The following is a 20,251-nucleotide window of genomic DNA, read 5'->3' as shown; positions in this document are numbered from 1 at the left end:
TTCCAGGACATCTAGAGGTTCCAAAGTTTGAGTTGTACTCTGCTGAACTTTCAGAAAGCCTATCAGTTTCACTCTCGCTCTCAGTCATTCTCACACTCATCGACTCACTCCTACACTCACTCTTACTCATTTGCTAAATCATTAACCCTCCCTTTCCATCTCACTCACTCTCTCATTCCCCATTTCCCAAACAACAAGGGCCCAATTTCGTGAAAAATACTGGGGCAGTTCAGAATCCCCCTAAATTCCAGTATTCAAATCAATGATATCAGGGATCTAGCCACCTGTGCCATGTTTACCTGAGTCCAACCTCTAGTTGTTGTGTTCTCCTTTATCGAAAGTTCATTGATAATCATATATACTTTTGAGGTGGGCCAAGTGTCCTTTAAAATTTAAATTGTCTGTTGACCTCTCCAGCCATCTATTATTGCTCGACATACATGCATACATGGTATGCTGATATCCATTAGTTAAGTTTCCTAGGGATGAGTGCCAGCCCCATCCCATTGTTCCAAAATAAATCCAGCCCCTGAGATTCAGTAACCTAATACATTTGTGGGTGCAATAACAAGCATTTGCAGTGTCTTTTTAAACCCAAATCAACTATCCATTTTCACATAAGCCTAAGTGGTAGAAGAATTGTTTTCTCTGTGAACACAAAAGGAAGTGATGGAATGTGCTTCTGCTCTTTTTCCCATATCTGTTTTCTGCAGAATGTGGACTTTTCATTCTGTAAGTGTAGGGTTGAGGCAGGCAGGCATACACTTGGGAACAAACAAGACATTCATAACTTCTTGTGTGGGATGCCAAAGGGATCTGTGAATCCCAATAAATCTACTGAAATCAGCACAAATGTATAATAATATATAAGCCTCAAAATTGTTTTTGCACAATGGTACCAAGCCACCTCTTCCTTTAGCCACTCTTGGATAAATAGTCTCCCAGCATTGAAACTCTACTGGGCTTTTTTTCATAAAATTTGTTACGGAAGAGTCACTGGTTAATGTGCCATTGCATGTTTTTATATCGCTCCACAATGCAGCATGTAGTGTTTTTGCATGATGAAGTGCGGCCTTTTGGCTTGAACATCTGACTTTGAAAACAGGGAACTGGGGTCAAATCCGGGTCTTGACTCCATAGCCTGCAATTCTGGGCAAATAACTTAATATATTTCCATGCCTTAAAAATGTACTGCCTCTTTTGTTGAATGAAGGCCATTGCTAACAAAGGAGGCAAGAGCAAGTTTATTATTTCTGTCCCTTTTGTGATAGTCCAGATGGCTCAGCAAGTTAATATGCAGTAGAAATCCACGCATAACCTTCAAGCTACAGGCTTGATTCCTGTACGACCGAAAGACAGTATTTCTTCCAGTTTTAAAAGGTGGACCCCCATTGAGGCCTTGCTTTTCATCTTGGATGGTGAATGTGGACTGAAAGGGCTCATCCAATAATATAATTATTTACAGCCATTTTCTCATTATTGCAAAGTATTTAACATTTGTGATGGTAATTTGTAAAGTATTGGCGGGACTACTGCTACTGATAGTAATTCAGCAACTTTTGCCTGGCAGTAAAAGTTGTTGAAACTGTGTGTCCTAAAATACCTGGGATATGCCCAGTATTACATGGACATTGTCCAATATCAGCACGGCATTGTTCAGTAAGGCCGTAGATAGTTCCATAATTGTGCAAGACAAAAAGAAAATCGCTAATCTGGTTACTGGACATTACCTTTGTACAACAACGGCTCGTTTTCAAAGAGGGGGTAGATCACTGATATGTGTGGTTTACAGTGTTGTAAAAATCCAAATATATGGTTGTATTACTAAGCAAGTCTTATGTGGAAATAATATTTTAGTTAAAGGTAGGGAATTTGTTCCGAAACATATGTTCTACAGTAGTGGGTTGATTGTAAAAGAAAACAGAAATGCAAATCGTTTTTATTACATTTTAAGTTATTCTAAAATATCTCAAAACTGATTTATCTCTAACATATCTTCTTGCTTTCACATGAAGATCAGAAAATCTGCAATGAATTTAAAAATGTTTTAAAAAGATGGCCTTTTTGATGTTACTAGGCAGTGCGGCTGACAATGGTATCCAGGCAGCCTGAACCAAGAATACCTCTCCTGAAGGGCTTGACCAGAGAGGTCTCATTCGGAGGCAGCCGGGAAAGGAATACTGAAGCTTCTGTCAGTCAAAATGAAATGCTGACTGCCAAGGTACTGGGCTTGTTGGAACCATAGAGTTTAAATAGGAAGAGTGTCTCAGGGTCTGAGGTGTGTCACTCAAGAGTGTAATGGATAGAACATTTTCTAGCATGTGTGACAAGACTTTTAGATTCTTTGTCAAGACTGGAGGCTCTGATCATGCTGGTTCAAAGCTGACCGAAGCAGGTCCAGCTTCAATACCTTGATTCCTGCAGTGGGCCAGCAATTAAAATGAAATGTTTAATAGATGCAATTGAAAAGTCCATATGTGGTTACAACTTGCTTTGTTCATGTTTTAGAAACTGTTGAATTGTTGAAAGTAAACTTCCTTATTAGAAGACTGATTATCTTGCTTAGTTTTGAGGTTGCTTTTTATTGTTTTATAAACTGGAAAAGTGCACATTGTAATGTGATTTCCTTCTCTAATGGCACAGCTTCTTGTGTTTCTTTGTTCTTGTTGCAGTCGGTGATTTCCTCGACCATGAGTCCGGCTTTTCAAGGACAGTATGGCCTATGTACCTTGTCTCACCCAATGCGCCTTACCACAGACACAGGGAAAGGACACAAAGTGCCAAGCTTCCCTGGAAGGGGCAGCTTCCCGAGCTTCCCGTCTCTTTCCGTTGCCATTTTTGAGAGCCTGGGACCAGAGTACCTGGTGCAGCATCGAGCAAAAACTGAGAGTGAACTACTCCGGGGACCTCAGAAGGAAAAGCAGGAGAAGACACAGAAGTGGAAAAGGTGGGTAACTAGAATTGAACCAATAGGAGTCAGTGTGGTAGTAATTTGTGTTCACTTTAATATATTCACTGCTAAAGAAACTCAAACATGGGGATACTGTTGATCACCATTGTAAAGAAATGGCTCCCTGTTGCAGTTACCCCCCACTTTTTGCCTGATACTGATGCTGACTGGACTGAGAAGAGTGCTGGGACCCTGCTAACCAGGCCCCAGCACCAGTGTTCCTTCACCTAAAATGTACCATTGTATCCACAATTGGCACACCCTGGCATTCAGATAAGTCCCTTGTAACTGGTACTTCTAGTACCAAGGGCCCTGATGCCAAGGAAGGTCTCTAAGGGCTGCAGCATGTCTTATGCCACCCTAGAGACCCCTCACTCAGCACAGACCCACTGCTTACAAGCCTGTGTGTGCTAGTGAGAACAAAATGAGTAAGTCGACATGGCACTCCCCTCAGGGTGCCATGCCAGCCTCTCACTGCCTATGCAGTATAGGTAAGACACCCCTCTAGCAGGCCTTACAGCCCTAAGGCAGGGTGCACTATACCATAGGTGAGGGTACCAGTGCATGAGCATGGTACCCCTACAGTGTCTAAACAAAACCTTAGACATTGTAAGTGCAGGGTAGCCATAAGAGTATATGGTCTGGGAGTCTGTCAAACACGAACTCCACAGCACCATAATGGCTACACTGAAAACTGGGAAGTTTGGTATCAAACTTCTCAGCACAATAAATGCACACTGATGCCAGTGTACATTTTATTGTAAAATACACCCCAGAGGGCACCTTAGAGGTGCCCCCTGAAACTTAACCGACTGTCTGTGTAGGCTGACTAGTTCCAGCAGCCTGCCACACCAGAGACATGTTGCTGGCCCCATGGGGAGAGTGCCTTTGTCACTCTGAGGCCAGTAACAAAGCCTGCACTGGGTGGAGATGCTAACACCTCCCCCAGGCAGGAACTGTGACACCTGGCGGTGAGCCTCAAAGGCTCACCCCTTTGTCACAGCCCAGCAGGGCACTCCAGCTTAGTGGAGTTGCCCGCCCCCTCCGGCCACGGCCCCCACTTTTGGCGGCAAGGCTGGAGGGAACAAAGAAAGCAACAAGGAGGAGTCACTGGCCAGTCAGGACAGCCCCTAAGGTGTCCTGAGCTGAGGTGACTCTAACTTTTAGAAATCCTCCATCTTGCAGATGGAGGATTCCCCCAATAGGGTTAGGATTGTGACCCCCTCCCCTTGGGAGGAGGCACAAAGAGGGTGTACCCACCCTCAGGGCTAGTAGCCATTGGCTACTAACCCCCCAGACCTAAACACACCCTTAAATTTAGTATTTAAGGGCTACCCTGAACCCTAGAAAATTAGATTCCTGCAACTACAAGAAGAAGGACTGCCCAGCTGAAAACCCCTGCAGCGGAAGACCAGAAGACGACAACTGCCTTGGCTCCAGAAACTCACCGGCCTGTCTCCTGCCTTCCAAAGATCCTGCTCCAGCGACGCCTTCCAAAGGGACCAGCGACCTCGACATCCTCTGAGGACTGCCCCTGCTTCGAAAAGACAAGAAACTCCCGAGGACAGCGGACCTGCTCCAAGAAAAGCTGCAACTTTGTTTCCAGCAGCTTTAAAGAACCCTGCAAGCTCCCCGCAAGAAGCGTGAGACTTGCAACACTGCACCCGGCGACCCCGACTCGGCTGGTGGCGATCCAACACCTCAGGAGGGACCCCAGGACTACTCTGATACTGTGAGTACCAAAACCTGTCCCCCCTGAGCCCCCACAGCGCCGCCTGCAGAGGGAATCCCGAGGCTTCCCCTGACCGCGACTCTTTGAACCTAAAGTCCCGACGCCTGGGAGAGACCCTGCACCCGCAGCCCCCAGGACCTGAAGGACCGGACTTTCACTGGAGAAGTGACCCCCAGGAGTCCCTCTCCCTTGCCCAAGTGGAGGTTTCCCCGAGGAATCCCCCCCTTGCCTGCCTGCAGCGCTGAAGAGATCCCGAGATCTCTCATAGACTAACATTGAAAACCCGACGCTTGTTTCTACACTGCACCCGGCCGCCCCCGCGCTGCTGAGGGTGAAATTTCTGTGTGGACTTGTGTCCCCCGCGGTGCCCTACAAAACCCCCCTGGTCTGCCCTCCGAAGACGCGGGTACTTACCTGCAAGCAGACCGGAACCGGGGCACCCCCTTCTCTCCATTCTAGCCTATGTGTTTTGGGCACCACTTTGAACTCTGCACCTGACCGGCCCTGAGCTGCTGGTGTGGTGACTTTGGGGTTGCTCTGAACCCCCAACGGTGGGCTACCTTGGACCAAGAACTGAACCCTGTAAGTGTCTTACTTACCTGGTAAAACTAACCAAAACTTACCTCCCCCAGGAACTGTGAAAATTGCACTAAGTGTCCACTTTTAAAACAGCTATTTGTCAATAACTTGAAAAGTATACATGCAATTTTGATGATTGGAAGTTCCTAAAGTACTTACCTGCAATACCTTTCGAATGAGATATTACATGTAGAATTTGAACCTGTGGTTCTTAAAATAAACTAAGAAAAGATATTTTTCTATATAAAAACCTATTGGCTGGATTTGCCTCTGAGTGTGTGTACCTCATTTATTGTCTATGTGTATGTGCAACAAATGCTTAACACTACTCCTTGGATAAGCCTACTGCTCGACCACACTACCACAAAATAGAGCATTAGTATTATCTATTTTTACCACTATTTTACCTCTAAGGGGAACCCTTGGACTCTGTGTATGCTATTCCTTACTTTGAAATAGCACATACAGAGCCAACTTCCTACATTGGTGGCAGCGGTGGGATACAAGACTTTGCATTTGCTGGACTACTCAGCCAATACCTGATCACACGACAAATTCCAAAATTGTCATTAGAAATTCATTTTTGCAATTTGAAATTTTTCTAAATTCTTAAAAGTCCTGCTAGGGCCTTGTGTGTTAAGTCCCTGTTTAGCATTGTCTTTTAGAGTTTAAAAGTTTGTAAAAGTTTGAATTAGATTCTAGAACCAGTTGTAGATTCTTAAAAAGTATTCCAACTTTTAGAAGCAAAATGTCTAGCACAGATGTGACTGTGGTGGAACTCGACACCACACCTTACCTCCATCTTAAGATGAGGGAGCTAAGGTCACTCTGTAAAATAAAGAAAATAACAATGGGCCCCAAACCTACCAAAATACAGCTCCAGGAGCTTTTGGCAGAGTTTGAAAAGGCCAACCCCTCTGAGGGTAGCAACTCAGAGGAAGAGGATAGTGACTTGGAGGAAAATTCCCCCCTACCAGTCCTATCTAGGGAGAACAGGGTCCCTCAAACCCTGACTCCAAAAATAATAGTCAGAGATGCTGGTTCCCTCACAGGAGAGACCAACACCTCTGAAATCACTGAGGATAACTCCAGTGAAGATGACCCCCTGTTAGCCAGGATGGTCAAAAGATTGGCTTTGGAAAAGCAGCTCCTAGCCATAGAAAGGGAAAGAAAAGAGATGGGCCTAGGTCCCATCGATGGTGGCAGCAACTTAAATAGGGTCAGAGATTCTCCTGACATCCTAAAAATCCCCAAAGGGATTGTAACAAAATATGAAGATGGTGATGACATCACCAAATGGTTCACAGCTTTTGAGAGGGCTTGTGTAACCAGAAAAGTAAACAGATCTCACTGGGGTGCTCTCCTTTGGGAAATGTTCACTGGAAAGTGTAGGGATAGACTCCTCACACTCTCTGGAAAAGATGCAGAATCTTATGACCTCATGAAGGGTACCCTGATTGAGGGCTTTGGATTCTCCACTGAGGAGTATAGAATTAGATTCAGGGGGGCTCAAAAATCCTCGAGCCAGACCTGGGTTGATTTTGTAGACTACTCAGTAAAAACACTAGATGGTTGGTTAACTGGAAATGAAGTGTGTGACTATGTTGGGCTTTATAATTTGTTTATGAAAGAACACATTTTAAGTAACTGCTTCAATGAAAAGTTGCATCAGTATCTGGTAGACCTAGGTCCAATTTCTCCCCAAGAATTGGGAAAGAAGGCAGACCACTGGGTCAAGACTAGGGTAACCAAAACTTCCACTGGGGGTGACCAAAAGAAAGGGGTTACAAAAACTCCCCAGGAGAAAGTGGGTGACACTAGAAACAAAGAAAAAGAGTCCTCTGTAGGCCCCCAAAAACCAGAACAGGTGGGTGGGCCCCAAGACACAACCCAAAACAAAGGTGGGTACCAGGGTAAGAACTGGGATGCCACTAAGGCATGGTGCCACAACTGTAAACAGTCTGGGCACCACACCAAGGACACTTCTTGTCCCAAAAACAAACCCCAGAACAAAATTCCAGGGGTAACCAGTGTAGCCATGGGAGATGACTCCTCAGATGAGGAGGTCTTCATAGCCTTCAACTGGAAACAGGGCCCAACAGGTGAGTTGGAGATTCCAGAGGGAAGTAGACACTTCCACCACCTACTGGTGAATGGAATCCCAACCACTGCCCTGAGAGACACTTGTGCCAGTCACACTATTGTGCATGACAGGCTGGTGCTCTCAAACCAGTACATCCCAGGTGAGACTGCCAGGGTAAGAGTTAGCCTAGACAGGGTCACTAAGAGGCCTGTGGCTTTAGTACCCATAGAAGTGGGTGGCACTCTTAGCTGGAGAAGGGTAGTAGTCAGTACAGACCTCCCCCTTGATTGTCTCCTTGGAAATGACTACCCAGAGGTTAGTCAGAGCCCAAGAGAGGAACTGGTCCAGTGCCAGTCCTCTCCCAAGGATTCTGGAAGTCCTGCCTCTGCAGTAAATGCAAGCAGGCCCCAGAAGAAGAAGAAAAGAAAACAGAGTAGGAAGGGTGGACAACCTTTAGCCAAGGTTACAGCAAGCCAAGGAGATTCTGCTCCAGTAGGGGAGAACTCCAAAAATGGCCCTGATAAAGTCCAACCTGACCCACAAGAAGTCCTGGCTAGTCAGGCAACTGTTAAACCTGAGTGGGTGGCTCCTCAGCTAACAGAAGAAAGAGTGGAAGAAGGGTGTTTACTACAAGATGTGGTAACCCCCCACTCTAATACAGCAGACAGGCAACCTGAACCCAAAGAGGCCTGTAACTTAGCCCCTTCCCTTTTAGGTGAAGAGCTAAAGGTGTGGTTCTGGGCACTGACAACTGTCAGTGGCCTCTGCTGGGTGTTAGCCTTTATGGCTGCACTATCCTTAGCATGGTGGTCTGACCCCATGCCAAATAGCAAGTTAGGCCCCCTGACCCTATTGGTCATGGTGGGGTTACTCCAGCTCTGGGTAACCTCTCTGGGTAAGCTAGGGGTAACCCTGGCCAAGATAAGGTTAGCAGAGGTGGATACCTCTAAGACCAAAATAGAAAGAATGGGTGGAGACATTGAAGAGGCAGACAAGAGGCAATTCAGACTAGGTCCTATCACTGTGGAAGTAGGTCAGTTCCCCAAAGGGAATGACCTGAACAGAAGGATGTAAGGCAGAGTAGGCCCTGCAACTAACCAGCCTATTTCTCCTACTCTTCCTCGCCTGACAGACTAGGAAGACTCTCCCAGCTTGGGCTGAGTCTCCTGGCCTGTGGGCTGGGGGGGGGCTTGTGTAAAGAAATGGCTCCCTGTTGCAGTTACCCCCCACTTTTTGCCTGATACTGATGCTGACTGGACTGAGAAGAGTGCTGGGACCCTGCTAACCAGGCCCCAGCACCAGTGTTCCTTCACCTAAAATGTACCATTGTATCCACAATTGGCACACCCTGGCATTCAGATAAGTCCCTTGTAACTGGTACTTCTAGTACCAAGGGCCCTGATGCCAAGGAAGGTCTCTAAGGGCTGCAGCATGTCTTATGCCACCCTAGAGACCCCTCACTCAGCACAGACCCACTGCTTACAAGCCTGTGTGTGCTAGTGAGAACAAAATGAGTAAGTCGACATGGCACTCCCCTCAGGGTGCCATGCCAGCCTCTCACTGCCTATGCAGTATAGGTAAGACACCCCTCTAGCAGGCCTTACAGCCCTAAGGCAGGGTGCACTATACCATAGGTGAGGGTACCAGTGCATGAGCATGGTACCCCTACAGTGTCTAAACAAAACCTTAGACATTGTAAGTGCAGGGTAGCCATAAGAGTATATGGTCTGGGAGTCTGTCAAACACGAACTCCACAGCACCATAATGGCTACACTGAAAACTGGGAAGTTTGGTATCAAACTTCTCAGCACAATAAATGCACACTGATGCCAGTGTACATTTTATTGTAAAATACACCCCAGAGGGCACCTTAGAGGTGCCCCCTGAAACTTAACCGACTGTCTGTGTAGGCTGACTAGTTCCAGCAGCCTGCCACACCAGAGACATGTTGCTGGCCCCATGGGGAGAGTGCCTTTGTCACTCTGAGGCCAGTAACAAAGCCTGCACTGGGTGGAGATGCTAACACCTCCCCCAGGCAGGAACTGTGACACCTGGCGGTGAGCCTCAAAGGCTCACCCCTTTGTCACAGCCCAGCAGGGCACTCCAGCTTAGTGGAGTTGCCCGCCCCCTCCGGCCACGGCCCCCACTTTTGGCGGCAAGGCTGGAGGGAACAAAGAAAGCAACAAGGAGGAGTCACTGGCCAGTCAGGACAGCCCCTAAGGTGTCCTGAGCTGAGGTGACTCTAACTTTTAGAAATCCTCCATCTTGCAGATGGAGGATTCCCCCAATAGGGTTAGGATTGTGACCCCCTCCCCTTGGGAGGAGGCACAAAGAGGGTGTACCCACCCTCAGGGCTAGTAGCCATTGGCTACTAACCCCCCAGACCTAAACACACCCTTAAATTTAGTATTTAAGGGCTACCCTGAACCCTAGAAAATTAGATTCCTGCAACTACAAGAAGAAGGACTGCCCAGCTGAAAACCCCTGCAGCGGAAGACCAGAAGACGACAACTGCCTTGGCTCCAGAAACTCACCGGCCTGTCTCCTGCCTTCCAAAGATCCTGCTCCAGCGACGCCTTCCAAAGGGACCAGCGACCTCGACATCCTCTGAGGACTGCCCCTGCTTCGAAAAGACAAGAAACTCCCGAGGACAGCGGACCTGCTCCAAGAAAAGCTGCAACTTTGTTTCCAGCAGCTTTAAAGAACCCTGCAAGCTCCCCGCAAGAAGCGTGAGACTTGCAACACTGCACCCGGCGACCCCGACTCGGCTGGTGGCGATCCAACACCTCAGGAGGGACCCCAGGACTACTCTGATACTGTGAGTACCAAAACCTGTCCCCCCTGAGCCCCCACAGCGCCGCCTGCAGAGGGAATCCCGAGGCTTCCCCTGACCGCGACTCTTTGAACCTAAAGTCCCGACGCCTGGGAGAGACCCTGCACCCGCAGCCCCCAGGACCTGAAGGACCGGACTTTCACTGGAGAAGTGACCCCCAGGAGTCCCTCTCCCTTGCCCAAGTGGAGGTTTCCCCGAGGAATCCCCCCCTTGCCTGCCTGCAGCGCTGAAGAGATCCCGAGATCTCTCATAGACTAACATTGAAAACCCGACGCTTGTTTCTACACTGCACCCGGCCGCCCCCGCGCTGCTGAGGGTGAAATTTCTGTGTGGACTTGTGTCCCCCGCGGTGCCCTACAAAACCCCCCTGGTCTGCCCTCCGAAGACGCGGGTACTTACCTGCAAGCAGACCGGAACCGGGGCACCCCCTTCTCTCCATTCTAGCCTATGTGTTTTGGGCACCACTTTGAACTCTGCACCTGACCGGCCCTGAGCTGCTGGTGTGGTGACTTTGGGGTTGCTCTGAACCCCCAACGGTGGGCTACCTTGGACCAAGAACTGAACCCTGTAAGTGTCTTACTTACCTGGTAAAACTAACCAAAACTTACCTCCCCCAGGAACTGTGAAAATTGCACTAAGTGTCCACTTTTAAAACAGCTATTTGTCAATAACTTGAAAAGTATACATGCAATTTTGATGATTGGAAGTTCCTAAAGTACTTACCTGCAATACCTTTCGAATGAGATATTACATGTAGAATTTGAACCTGTGGTTCTTAAAATAAACTAAGAAAAGATATTTTTCTATATAAAAACCTATTGGCTGGATTTGCCTCTGAGTGTGTGTACCTCATTTATTGTCTATGTGTATGTGCAACAAATGCTTAACACTACTCCTTGGATAAGCCTACTGCTCGACCACACTACCACAAAATAGAGCATTAGTATTATCTATTTTTACCACTATTTTACCTCTAAGGGGAACCCTTGGACTCTGTGTATGCTATTCCTTACTTTGAAATAGCACATACAGAGCCAACTTCCTACAACCATTTACACTATCAGTTTTATAAATGTTCTCCATGAAGAATTGTTTTCCACTGCCATGACTTGAACATTACCTCTCTTCAGGAGACCGATACCAGAACACTTAATTTAATCTTTTATAGGCTTTTTACCTTGTTCTATGCAAAATAACTGTTTACCATGTACTTCAAAAGGTAATTACCATTTTGATGTGTTATTTTATATTTAACTACAACTACAACATATTCATAACATCAGTTACCAAACACAGCATCATCGTAAGGATAAGTGGAGTTAAGAATAGTAACGTTATAATTCCCAGTGTACACTTGGCAAAATGTTGCTAGTCATCATCATGGTTACGATACATGTGCACATCAGTATTATCATAGGGCCTGATTTGATTTAGAGTTCACTGGAGATATTACTCTGCCATAAACGCGATGGATATCCCATTTTCTGTCTTACAAGTGCATTATATCCAATGGCTCTTATAATTCTGCTTCCAGGATATCCCTCACATTCTTGATAGAGTAAAGAGTCCACCAGACTCTAAATTAGACCTAAAATGGTTTGATCTACATCTCTTCACTATGGATGCATGTGGTGTTTTGATAGACATCAATATGAGTCTCACACACCCCATCCATGATTGAATCCCAAAAAACTTTATCCACTATCACAAAATTGCTTCCTCATTTCAAACACTAGATAGCAGAACAATGCAGTGCCATGTGATTCTAGAATTTTGGAGTGCTATTATTACAGATAGGCAATATTTTCACTCAGTTCTACGTACTTGCTATAACATTGTGAATGGTTAAACTTTAAGCCTCAAGCCTTCTAAATGTTAAAAAACCCATCTTAGATTACTTTTTTGGTTGTTGTAAAAGAATCTAGGAGAAGTGGAATTCGTTATTTTTTCTACTTCTCTAAGAGAACTGCTTGCCTTGCTTTGAGGATTTCGAAATATCTTATTTTGTACTTTTTGTGGTTTGTTTTACTGCTCATATGCATTCACATATTTTAAACGTGCTAGAATTAAATGTGGGCATGTCATTCTTACACCTAGATTTTTGTGACTTCCTGTTATTGCAAGCTTGAGACAAGAATAACATTCTGAGCAGCACTGCTAACTTTTCATGTAGCAGTCCATAATCTCTGCTGTCATGGTCCCATCTCAAAGCATATGTTTGCAAGATTTTTTTACCACAGTACCACTGGACAGAGCATAAATCTAATCTGACATCGGCAAACAATAAGCTTCACTCTCTTAGACCTTTGAGCCAGTGGCTTTATGGACATAGTTTGAAATAAGTTGAGTTTCTTCCTGATTATAAGACTGCAAAGGCAAAACAGCTGATTGAAGATGTTAAACAGACTTTCACTTCAGATAATAGGGCCTCAGTAAATTTAGTGGATGCGGTATGCAATGGCATATCCTAAACTGCTGCGATACGCAGGCACCTTTTGAGCTTTGAATAGAACTTGTTGTACCTCAATGTTGTTAAATACAGTTATTTACATCCAAATGGAGAAACGTAAGTAAAAGACTTGTCCGGTTGGAGAACCATAGCTGAACTTGGAAGTGTACCTAGGACAACATCTTCAGTGGCTGTAGATTCAGAAATACTACACCAGCAGTGCTTCATTGTTTCCATATGCCCTGCCTGTAGATGCCGGGACACGACTAGAAAGTTAAACAACAGGCAAAATAGTCATTATTGCTTTTGAATTCCTTGTGGAAGGAAATAGTACCTCTGGATGAAAAACATGTATTTGGCAGCCAGAAATTCAGAAGTGAATCTTGGACACAACCTAAAATTTTAAGTAAATCTAACAAAAAATGGAAAGAGAGGCCCACATGCTGCTTTGATCCCCCACGTAGCTGCAGTGCAGAGAAATTTTAAGTTAGATGTACAAAGCCTTTTTGAGGTTGCAAACAGCCTGATTTGAAATGTACTAATCCCAAATTGTGATTCAGTGACCTGTTACCGAATCTCTATTTGGGTTTGTGAATCGGTATTGGGAAGGGACATGTTTAGAATGTCCCTTCCAAATCCCAATTCACATTAGACTGTTTGAATGTGTTGCGACTGAAATGCAGATGCTAATTATTTTCACTTTACTACCCACTTAAAGTTGGTGGTAACCTATTCGCAAATGAGAAGGGGTCCCCCCAGGACCGCTTCCCCTTTTAAAATGGTTGAAAAAGTTTTTAAGTGTAGGCAATTGTCCAAGGGACCACTGTCTGCTATAAAAAAATAACATTTAAATGTTTCATTTTTTTACTTTTAAACACATCACATCTTCCTTTAAGGAAACCTGCTATGTTAAAAAAAGATTGCTTTATTTAAAAGAAATCACAGACATGGTGGTCTGCTGACCCCAGCAGCCCACCATCCCTGTGATGGCAGCGAATCCTAGTGAGTCACAAATTGCAACCTACCACATTTGTATTCACGAGGTAGGTCTATTTGTAACCCACTATGAATCACTAAATGAAACTCAATGAGTGTCATACATTAGAGACAGCAATTACTTAATTGCGATTTGCAAAAATAGAAATTAAGAAACTGCTTTTCCTAATCTTCGGACATCTAGCCCTTTGTTAAGTCTGGCAAAAATTTTACTTACGTGTTTGGGCAGTCAAGTTAGCTGCTATTTAGAATTTAGAAAACAAACACCATGATGCAGCAGACATAAGATCAAGCTGACTCCCATACAAGACTCCTAAGCAGTGGCACTGAGAAATCTCAGAGTAACTCACCTTGATAAGAAGAGAAAATGTGAGGACTCTGCAGTGAACTAGGGGCACTATGCCGAGAATTGATAGGTACCCTCCAGACATGGTGGTTGAGATAATCAGGATATATGAACCAAGAGTAATCTCAGACACAACTTGCATAGTTAGATTTTTTACTGCCTTTACCTTTGCTTGAAGAGTAAGGCTCTGATTACGAGTCTGGCAGACGGGAACACCCGACCGCCAAACTCCTGACAGGGTGGCTGTCACTGTAGTGGTGATCTCCCCGCCAGCCCCATTATGACTTTCCCGTGGGCTGACGGGTGGAAACCAAGGTTTCCGCCAGTCAGCCCAGTGGGAAAGTGGTGGCAGTATTGTTGACAACTTGTAATCAAGCCGGTGGCAATGCTGTTGCCTGCGGGCGCAATGTACATTACGAGGGTGCTGGGCAGGGGGAACACTGAAATGTCATGGGCATGGGCAGTGCCAGGGCCCACTTGTGGCCCCCTGCACCTCATACACGCCAGCCTTTTCATAGTGGTGAAACCACCATGAAAAGGCTGGCGGAGTACCAGGTTGTAATCAGCCCCTGGCTGATTGCAACCTGCACCCACCGTCAGCCGGTTGAGATCACTGATCCCGGTGGAGACAGCGGTCCCCTGGCAGTCGGACCACAAGGGTCATAATGTAGCGGTCGGACCACTACAGCAGCTGCGGTCCAACGCATGTCTGGCGACCCTAGGACCACCAGAATCGTAATTAGGCCCTAAGCCTTCTGCACAGTTCATTTACACACCACTTCGACTTCACACTACATACTCAAAAGGTTGTTGCCTTGAATTGCAATCTTCTTTTCTCGATTTATTTCAAATTACCTGTCAAAGATTATATTTTGTTTGCACTGTTAAGCAGTTTTAGTGAACTATGAGCAAAAACAACAAGGTGATGGATGGAATACTTGATTTAATATCAGCAATCACTCGAACCGCATCCCAATCCATCATTTTTTGCTCATCATACCACCACAGTTTGGACCAAGCCAGATGCACATCAGTCTGCAAATCAGTCTTGATCCTGCTCCTCATGGGAACAGTCCAGCCCAAATTGCCAGGCCACAACCTCCCTGAACTGAAACATAAGCAGCCCAGGACGAGTTTTGCTCTTATTAGGGCTCTTCAACTAGGTATTGCTTGGTTCCAATGATACAGTGAGCCCGGGACCCACTTCTGGGCATATGTGGCTCACTGAAGACGCCAAATGCAAAAACAACAAGCTGATTGATGGAATGCTTGAATTAATCTTGGCCACTGGCAATCGCGTGAGCCGCATAACAATCCATCATTCTTCACCTACCATGCCACATCAGTTTGGACCCAACCATATGCAAATCAGTCTTGACCCTACTCCTCATGGGAACAGGTCAACCTGAACTGCCAAGCCAGGTTCTCCCTGAACTGGAACACAGGTAACCCAGAACTGCTTTGGCCCTTATTAGGGCTCTTTGCCAGGTATAGCTTGGTTCCAGTGGCACAGTGAGCCTGGGCCACTGGACATACCTAGCACACTTAAAGCATCAAATGCACAACAGTCTGGGATGCAGCTCCATGTAATTACCAGTGACCAAGATTAATTCAAGCATTCCATCTATCACTTTTTTGTACTTTAATGAGATATGAAGCTCTTTACAATCGACAACATAACATATTTTAATATGATTCTCTTGTTGTTAAAGTTGCCCCCATATTGTTGAACTGAAGTCCAGGTTTGGGCATGTTTGCTTATAGGAGTTCTTTATGCTGCTGTTTGGGTAGAAGAAAGTATTTTGCAGTGAATCAGATGACATTTTATGAATAATGGGTCTTTGTTTAAATACATATTAGACTCAAAGCAAATATTAGAGAGCTTGCAAATGAAAGTCGAATGATCCAATATTTTGAGAAATGTCAATGGAATAGAAAAATGCAACTTACAACATTTAAGTCAATTTGCATTCTCTATTGTCATCACTACTACCATTCAGGTCCGAGAATCAATTCAAACGTAGAATACGTGCCTCAGTACTGTGTTCTTATGCTATCACTACTTGAGTATTTGTTCAAAGCCTAGCTGTTCAAGCAAATTCACACTTGTAGATGTCAAAGCTGGATACCACTACATACCTCTACTTATAAAAAATGTTTCTTAATTATTCTTTCCTGAGCCGTGAGCGAAAGTCAGTCTTTTCATCGATGAATTTAATACAAAGCAGTTTTCACAGAGAGAAATGTAGTCTCAGGAATCATGCTTGCTTCCTTTCGAAAGTTATTTGACATTTAAATGCCAATTATTACAGTTCTTTCATATTTCTTTTCACTCCCTTCAGCACCCTTTCAACAATGACTGCAAACTGATGTTTTCACGAGTGTCATTTCTGTTTGAATGCAGTTATGTATTCTGTGGTTAGTAAGGCACCTGTTTGTCTCCTATAGATGTTTGCTAAACTAAACGGTGCATCACAGTAAGCGATAGTTGATGTATTTTCTACACTTCAATGTCGGTGGTGAAAATGTTGTTCATCCTTTCCTAAGTCATCACATGGCTTATTCTACGCGGAGAAACAATGGTGCCAGGGAAGAACTTTTTATAAACGTAGGGTTGGTTAATTTGGAGGGGGGTTCTCATTCTCAGGCCTATATGCTAACTATCTAACTCTAAAGGAACAAGGGTTCTTTGAGTGTAATACAGCAACATACAGCTAAATCGAAATTTCAAAATAATGTCCACATGGACAATTGTGTACATTTAATTAACCAAGATAAACAATATAGTGGGAAAACAGCCACAAGGCAAAAAACGAAAGATTTCCATACTCAGGCATTACAAAAATGATTTGCAAAAAACATAAAGCTAAAATATACTCCAGGCAGGTTATACACCCTTTACATGCTCCGGCATTGCACGCATGAATCAAATAGCAGAATAGCAGAGTCATTAAATCACAGTACCTAGGCTCATGCCAACGCATATATATACATACAACAGCTTTAAGTCGAGGTTCTTTTGTTCGACGACGTTTCAATCAGCTAGACAATTATTGGGATCATCATGAGGACAACAGCAATTAAGCCTGAGGAGCACTGTCATGCTACTCTGTACGTTACCAAAATAGCCTGTGGAGAAAAAGGAAAACGTAAAAAAGAGAGGGGGTGGGAGGAGGGAAGAGGAAAAAGAAAACAAAGTAAAACATTACATTAAATCATAAACCTGCAAAAAGTAAGCTCTGAGGGTACACTACAGATGAATTCGCAGAATACATTCATGCATATGCACCTTCAGCTCGAGACGACTACATCCAAAATAAAAAATCAGAAAGGCACACCATGCACGTGGTTATAAAATAACTTGCACGTAATTCTGTGTGCTCCATAGTGCGGTGGAGAGGAAGGTGCATGCATTCCAGATCCATAAACTACGCATAACGTGGCACAGGTGCGGGCCGCCCTTTAGGGAATAGTGAATCAGAAACCATGTTAGAAAAGTCACAGAAGCAATGTGTGTACAAACACAGTGAAAAGGCGACCACCAACCTTAAGATACGCTAAGTCAGTCCTGTTGACAAAATAATAGAAAACACTTAGCCGTAAGAGTATATGAATCTAATGAAGGCTGTAGCTTGTGTAACCTGCACAAGAAAAAAACACATATACCGAAAGAGGTACCCCAAAGGACCAAACAGGAAAGAGACACGCACCAGGCTAGGGACTCACCGGGAATCAGTAGGCACCCAATCGTGTGTACTCCTGACAGTCGGTGCCTCAGTGCACCATGGGGGCTGTTACAGGCACCACTTAAAACAAGGAGTGTGTGCACATGCAGTTGTGTGGGAGCAGTCATGCAGGAAATCTAAAAGGTGTACCAGGGGGATAGGGAAGGGTTCCACCATATTTAAACCACACAGGCCCAGATTTATACTCTGTTTGCGCTGAATTAGCGTATTTTATTTTTTACTCTAACCAGTCTAACGTCATTTTTCAGTGCAAAACCTCCTTCCCCCATACTGCCACCCCCACCGGCTAACGTAATTTTCCTTGACGTTAGCCCACCCTTAGCACTGGCTTGTGCCATTCTATAAATCTGGAACACAGCTGTTGCTCTGGAATGGCGATAGCCGGCGGTAAATTTTTTCACGCAGAACTGCGTTAGCGCAGTTTTGCGTGAAAAAGTCTAAATATGGGCCCAAAACTCAATAAAATACTCAAACCGACCATGCTGTAAACCTCAAGGAAAATTTAAAATAGAGCATGATTGGTGCCATACCTAAATAGATTAGAATAGGACATACGTGAACAGTAGAAACGTCAAAGCTGGAGACAAATATTAAATGCATGATGCCTGTAACAATGTGCAATGTGATGGGTTTAGTGGAAATCCTTACCAAATGCACGGATTGGTGGTGGACATACTAAAATGTGGGACATACTATAACCTGACTGTGTATGATTGGCAAAACACAGAAAAAATGAAGAAGACGAACTGTGGGGAATTCCGCAATTAACAAAAACTACTCTATGTATTCGCTCTCGAGTGGCCTCTCAGCTGGCCGCATTATGTTTAAAATATGGCCTTAGGGCATGTAATGGACGTCCATCCTCGATATGGACATGATGCCGACATTTAAGAGAAGCATTTCCGCTAGTATTATCGATTACTTCTTAGTGGATGTCAGATTGTGGCCCATGTTAAACGACATGAAGGTGGATGCTCGTACTGAGAGCAACAACAATCGCCTACTCCTTACTTTGAGTGGAGACGAATTTAGGAGGTCCATTCATGCACAGAGGTCAGCGGTCCCCACTCCCGTATTGAGCAATAATTGTACTAGAGTTTGTTGGCCTAAGGTTATGTCTAACCCTTATTTGTTATCTGGGTTTTATAAAGCTGTTATTGATGAGACATCGGACTATGTAGATCATGAAGCAAATAGTATCCCTATTCTTAATATATATGAGTCACTGCTAAACAGGCTTCAGAATATTTTCTATAAAAACGTTTTGCCTAAACGTATACCTTCCAACACGACAGCAGCCAACGCATGGTTCAATAGGGACTGTGCAAAGGCGAAGCTGGCGCTTAAGACTGCAATTATGGATGGAACCCTGGGGGAAGTTCGTTCCTCCAGATGCATATACAAAAAAGTATTCATGCATGCACAAAAGTCATGGGAATATGCTGTTTGGCAGGATTTGCTCACTGCCGTAGAATTTAAATATAATAGGTTATTCTGGGAACCTGTATCTAAAAGACAAAGAGGGGATACGTCCAGCTTCAGGAACCACATTCAACCTGAGGTTTGGGTGACACATTTCTCCCAACTCTATGGTGCTCCCTCTGAGTTGCCAAATAGTAACGAGTGTGACCTTGCTTTTTTATCCCGAGTTACCCTCTGTGATAGTTTCAAGCAAACCGACCAGGATCCTCAAACATTTGAGGATATTATTAATTTTTCCCTGGAGGAGACAACAAATGCGATTCAATCCCTAAAACAAGGCAAGGCCCCAGCACCCAATAAGATACCAGAGGATTTATACAAATCCAAACCGACGATCTGGTCCTGGTATATAAACCTGATTTCCAATAAAATTGCTGTAGGGGGTGCAATCCCGGGAACTTGGAAAGGTGCAGGAATCATTCCAATACACAAAAAAGGTAATGCCAACTTACTTGTCAATTATAGACCAATCAGTTTAATTGACAAAGTGCAAAAAGTATTTTCTAAACAACTTCTGGATAGACAGATGGAATGGGTACATGATAACCAGGTTCTATCCCCATTGCAGACGGGCTTTCGCCCAAAAATCAGCACAATAGACCACGTAATTAGATTGGTCCTCCTGCATTGGAAGTATGTTGTCCTCGAAAAACATCCTTTATACGTTGTATTTGTGGATTCGCGAACAGCTTTTGATCTGGTCCCAAGAAAGAAGTTATAGGAAGTATTATTTAGCCTAAAAATACCTTATAATATAGTTGATCTCCTGAGGCGGTTACGTGAGAATACTTACACACAGGTGAGATGGGGTGAATGAGGCGAGTTGACAGACAAAATTCCTACTTATAGGGGAGTGCGCCAAGGTTGTGTTTTGGCTCCACTTCTGTTTTCACTTTTTATCAATGAGGTAGTCCCTATATTGCGCTCTTGCCAGAATGATGCCCCAATACTGAACTCCCAAAAGATACCCATTCTACTTTTTGCTGACGATTCTCTTCTTATTTCTAAGACGCCAATGGGTCTTCAAATCCTTGTAGATCACTTTAAATCCTTCT

At 44.5% G+C, this 20,251-nt stretch overlaps 1 protein-coding gene across 1 annotated transcript in view; it reads left to right on the top strand.

Moving 5' to 3' along the window:
- Nucleotides 1-20,251, top strand: part of LOC138301205 (uncharacterized) — a 189,067-nt gene that overhangs the window by 151,685 nt on the left and 17,131 nt on the right. The window contains exons 11-12 of the mRNA XM_069241444.1: nucleotides 2,078-2,221; nucleotides 2,673-2,947. Of these exons, the coding sequence (XP_069097545.1) occupies nucleotides 2,078-2,221; nucleotides 2,673-2,947 (419 nt within the window). The remainder of the gene's footprint in view (nucleotides 1-2,077; nucleotides 2,222-2,672; nucleotides 2,948-20,251) is intronic.

Source organism: Pleurodeles waltl, chromosome 6 (genome assembly GCF_031143425.1).
Source record: "Pleurodeles waltl isolate 20211129_DDA chromosome 6, aPleWal1.hap1.20221129, whole genome shotgun sequence".
Classification (NCBI taxonomy): domain Eukaryota; kingdom Metazoa; phylum Chordata; class Amphibia; order Caudata; family Salamandridae; genus Pleurodeles; species Pleurodeles waltl.
The sequence above is the reverse complement of the archived record's forward strand: the minus strand, read 5'-3'. Positions and strand labels throughout refer to the sequence as shown.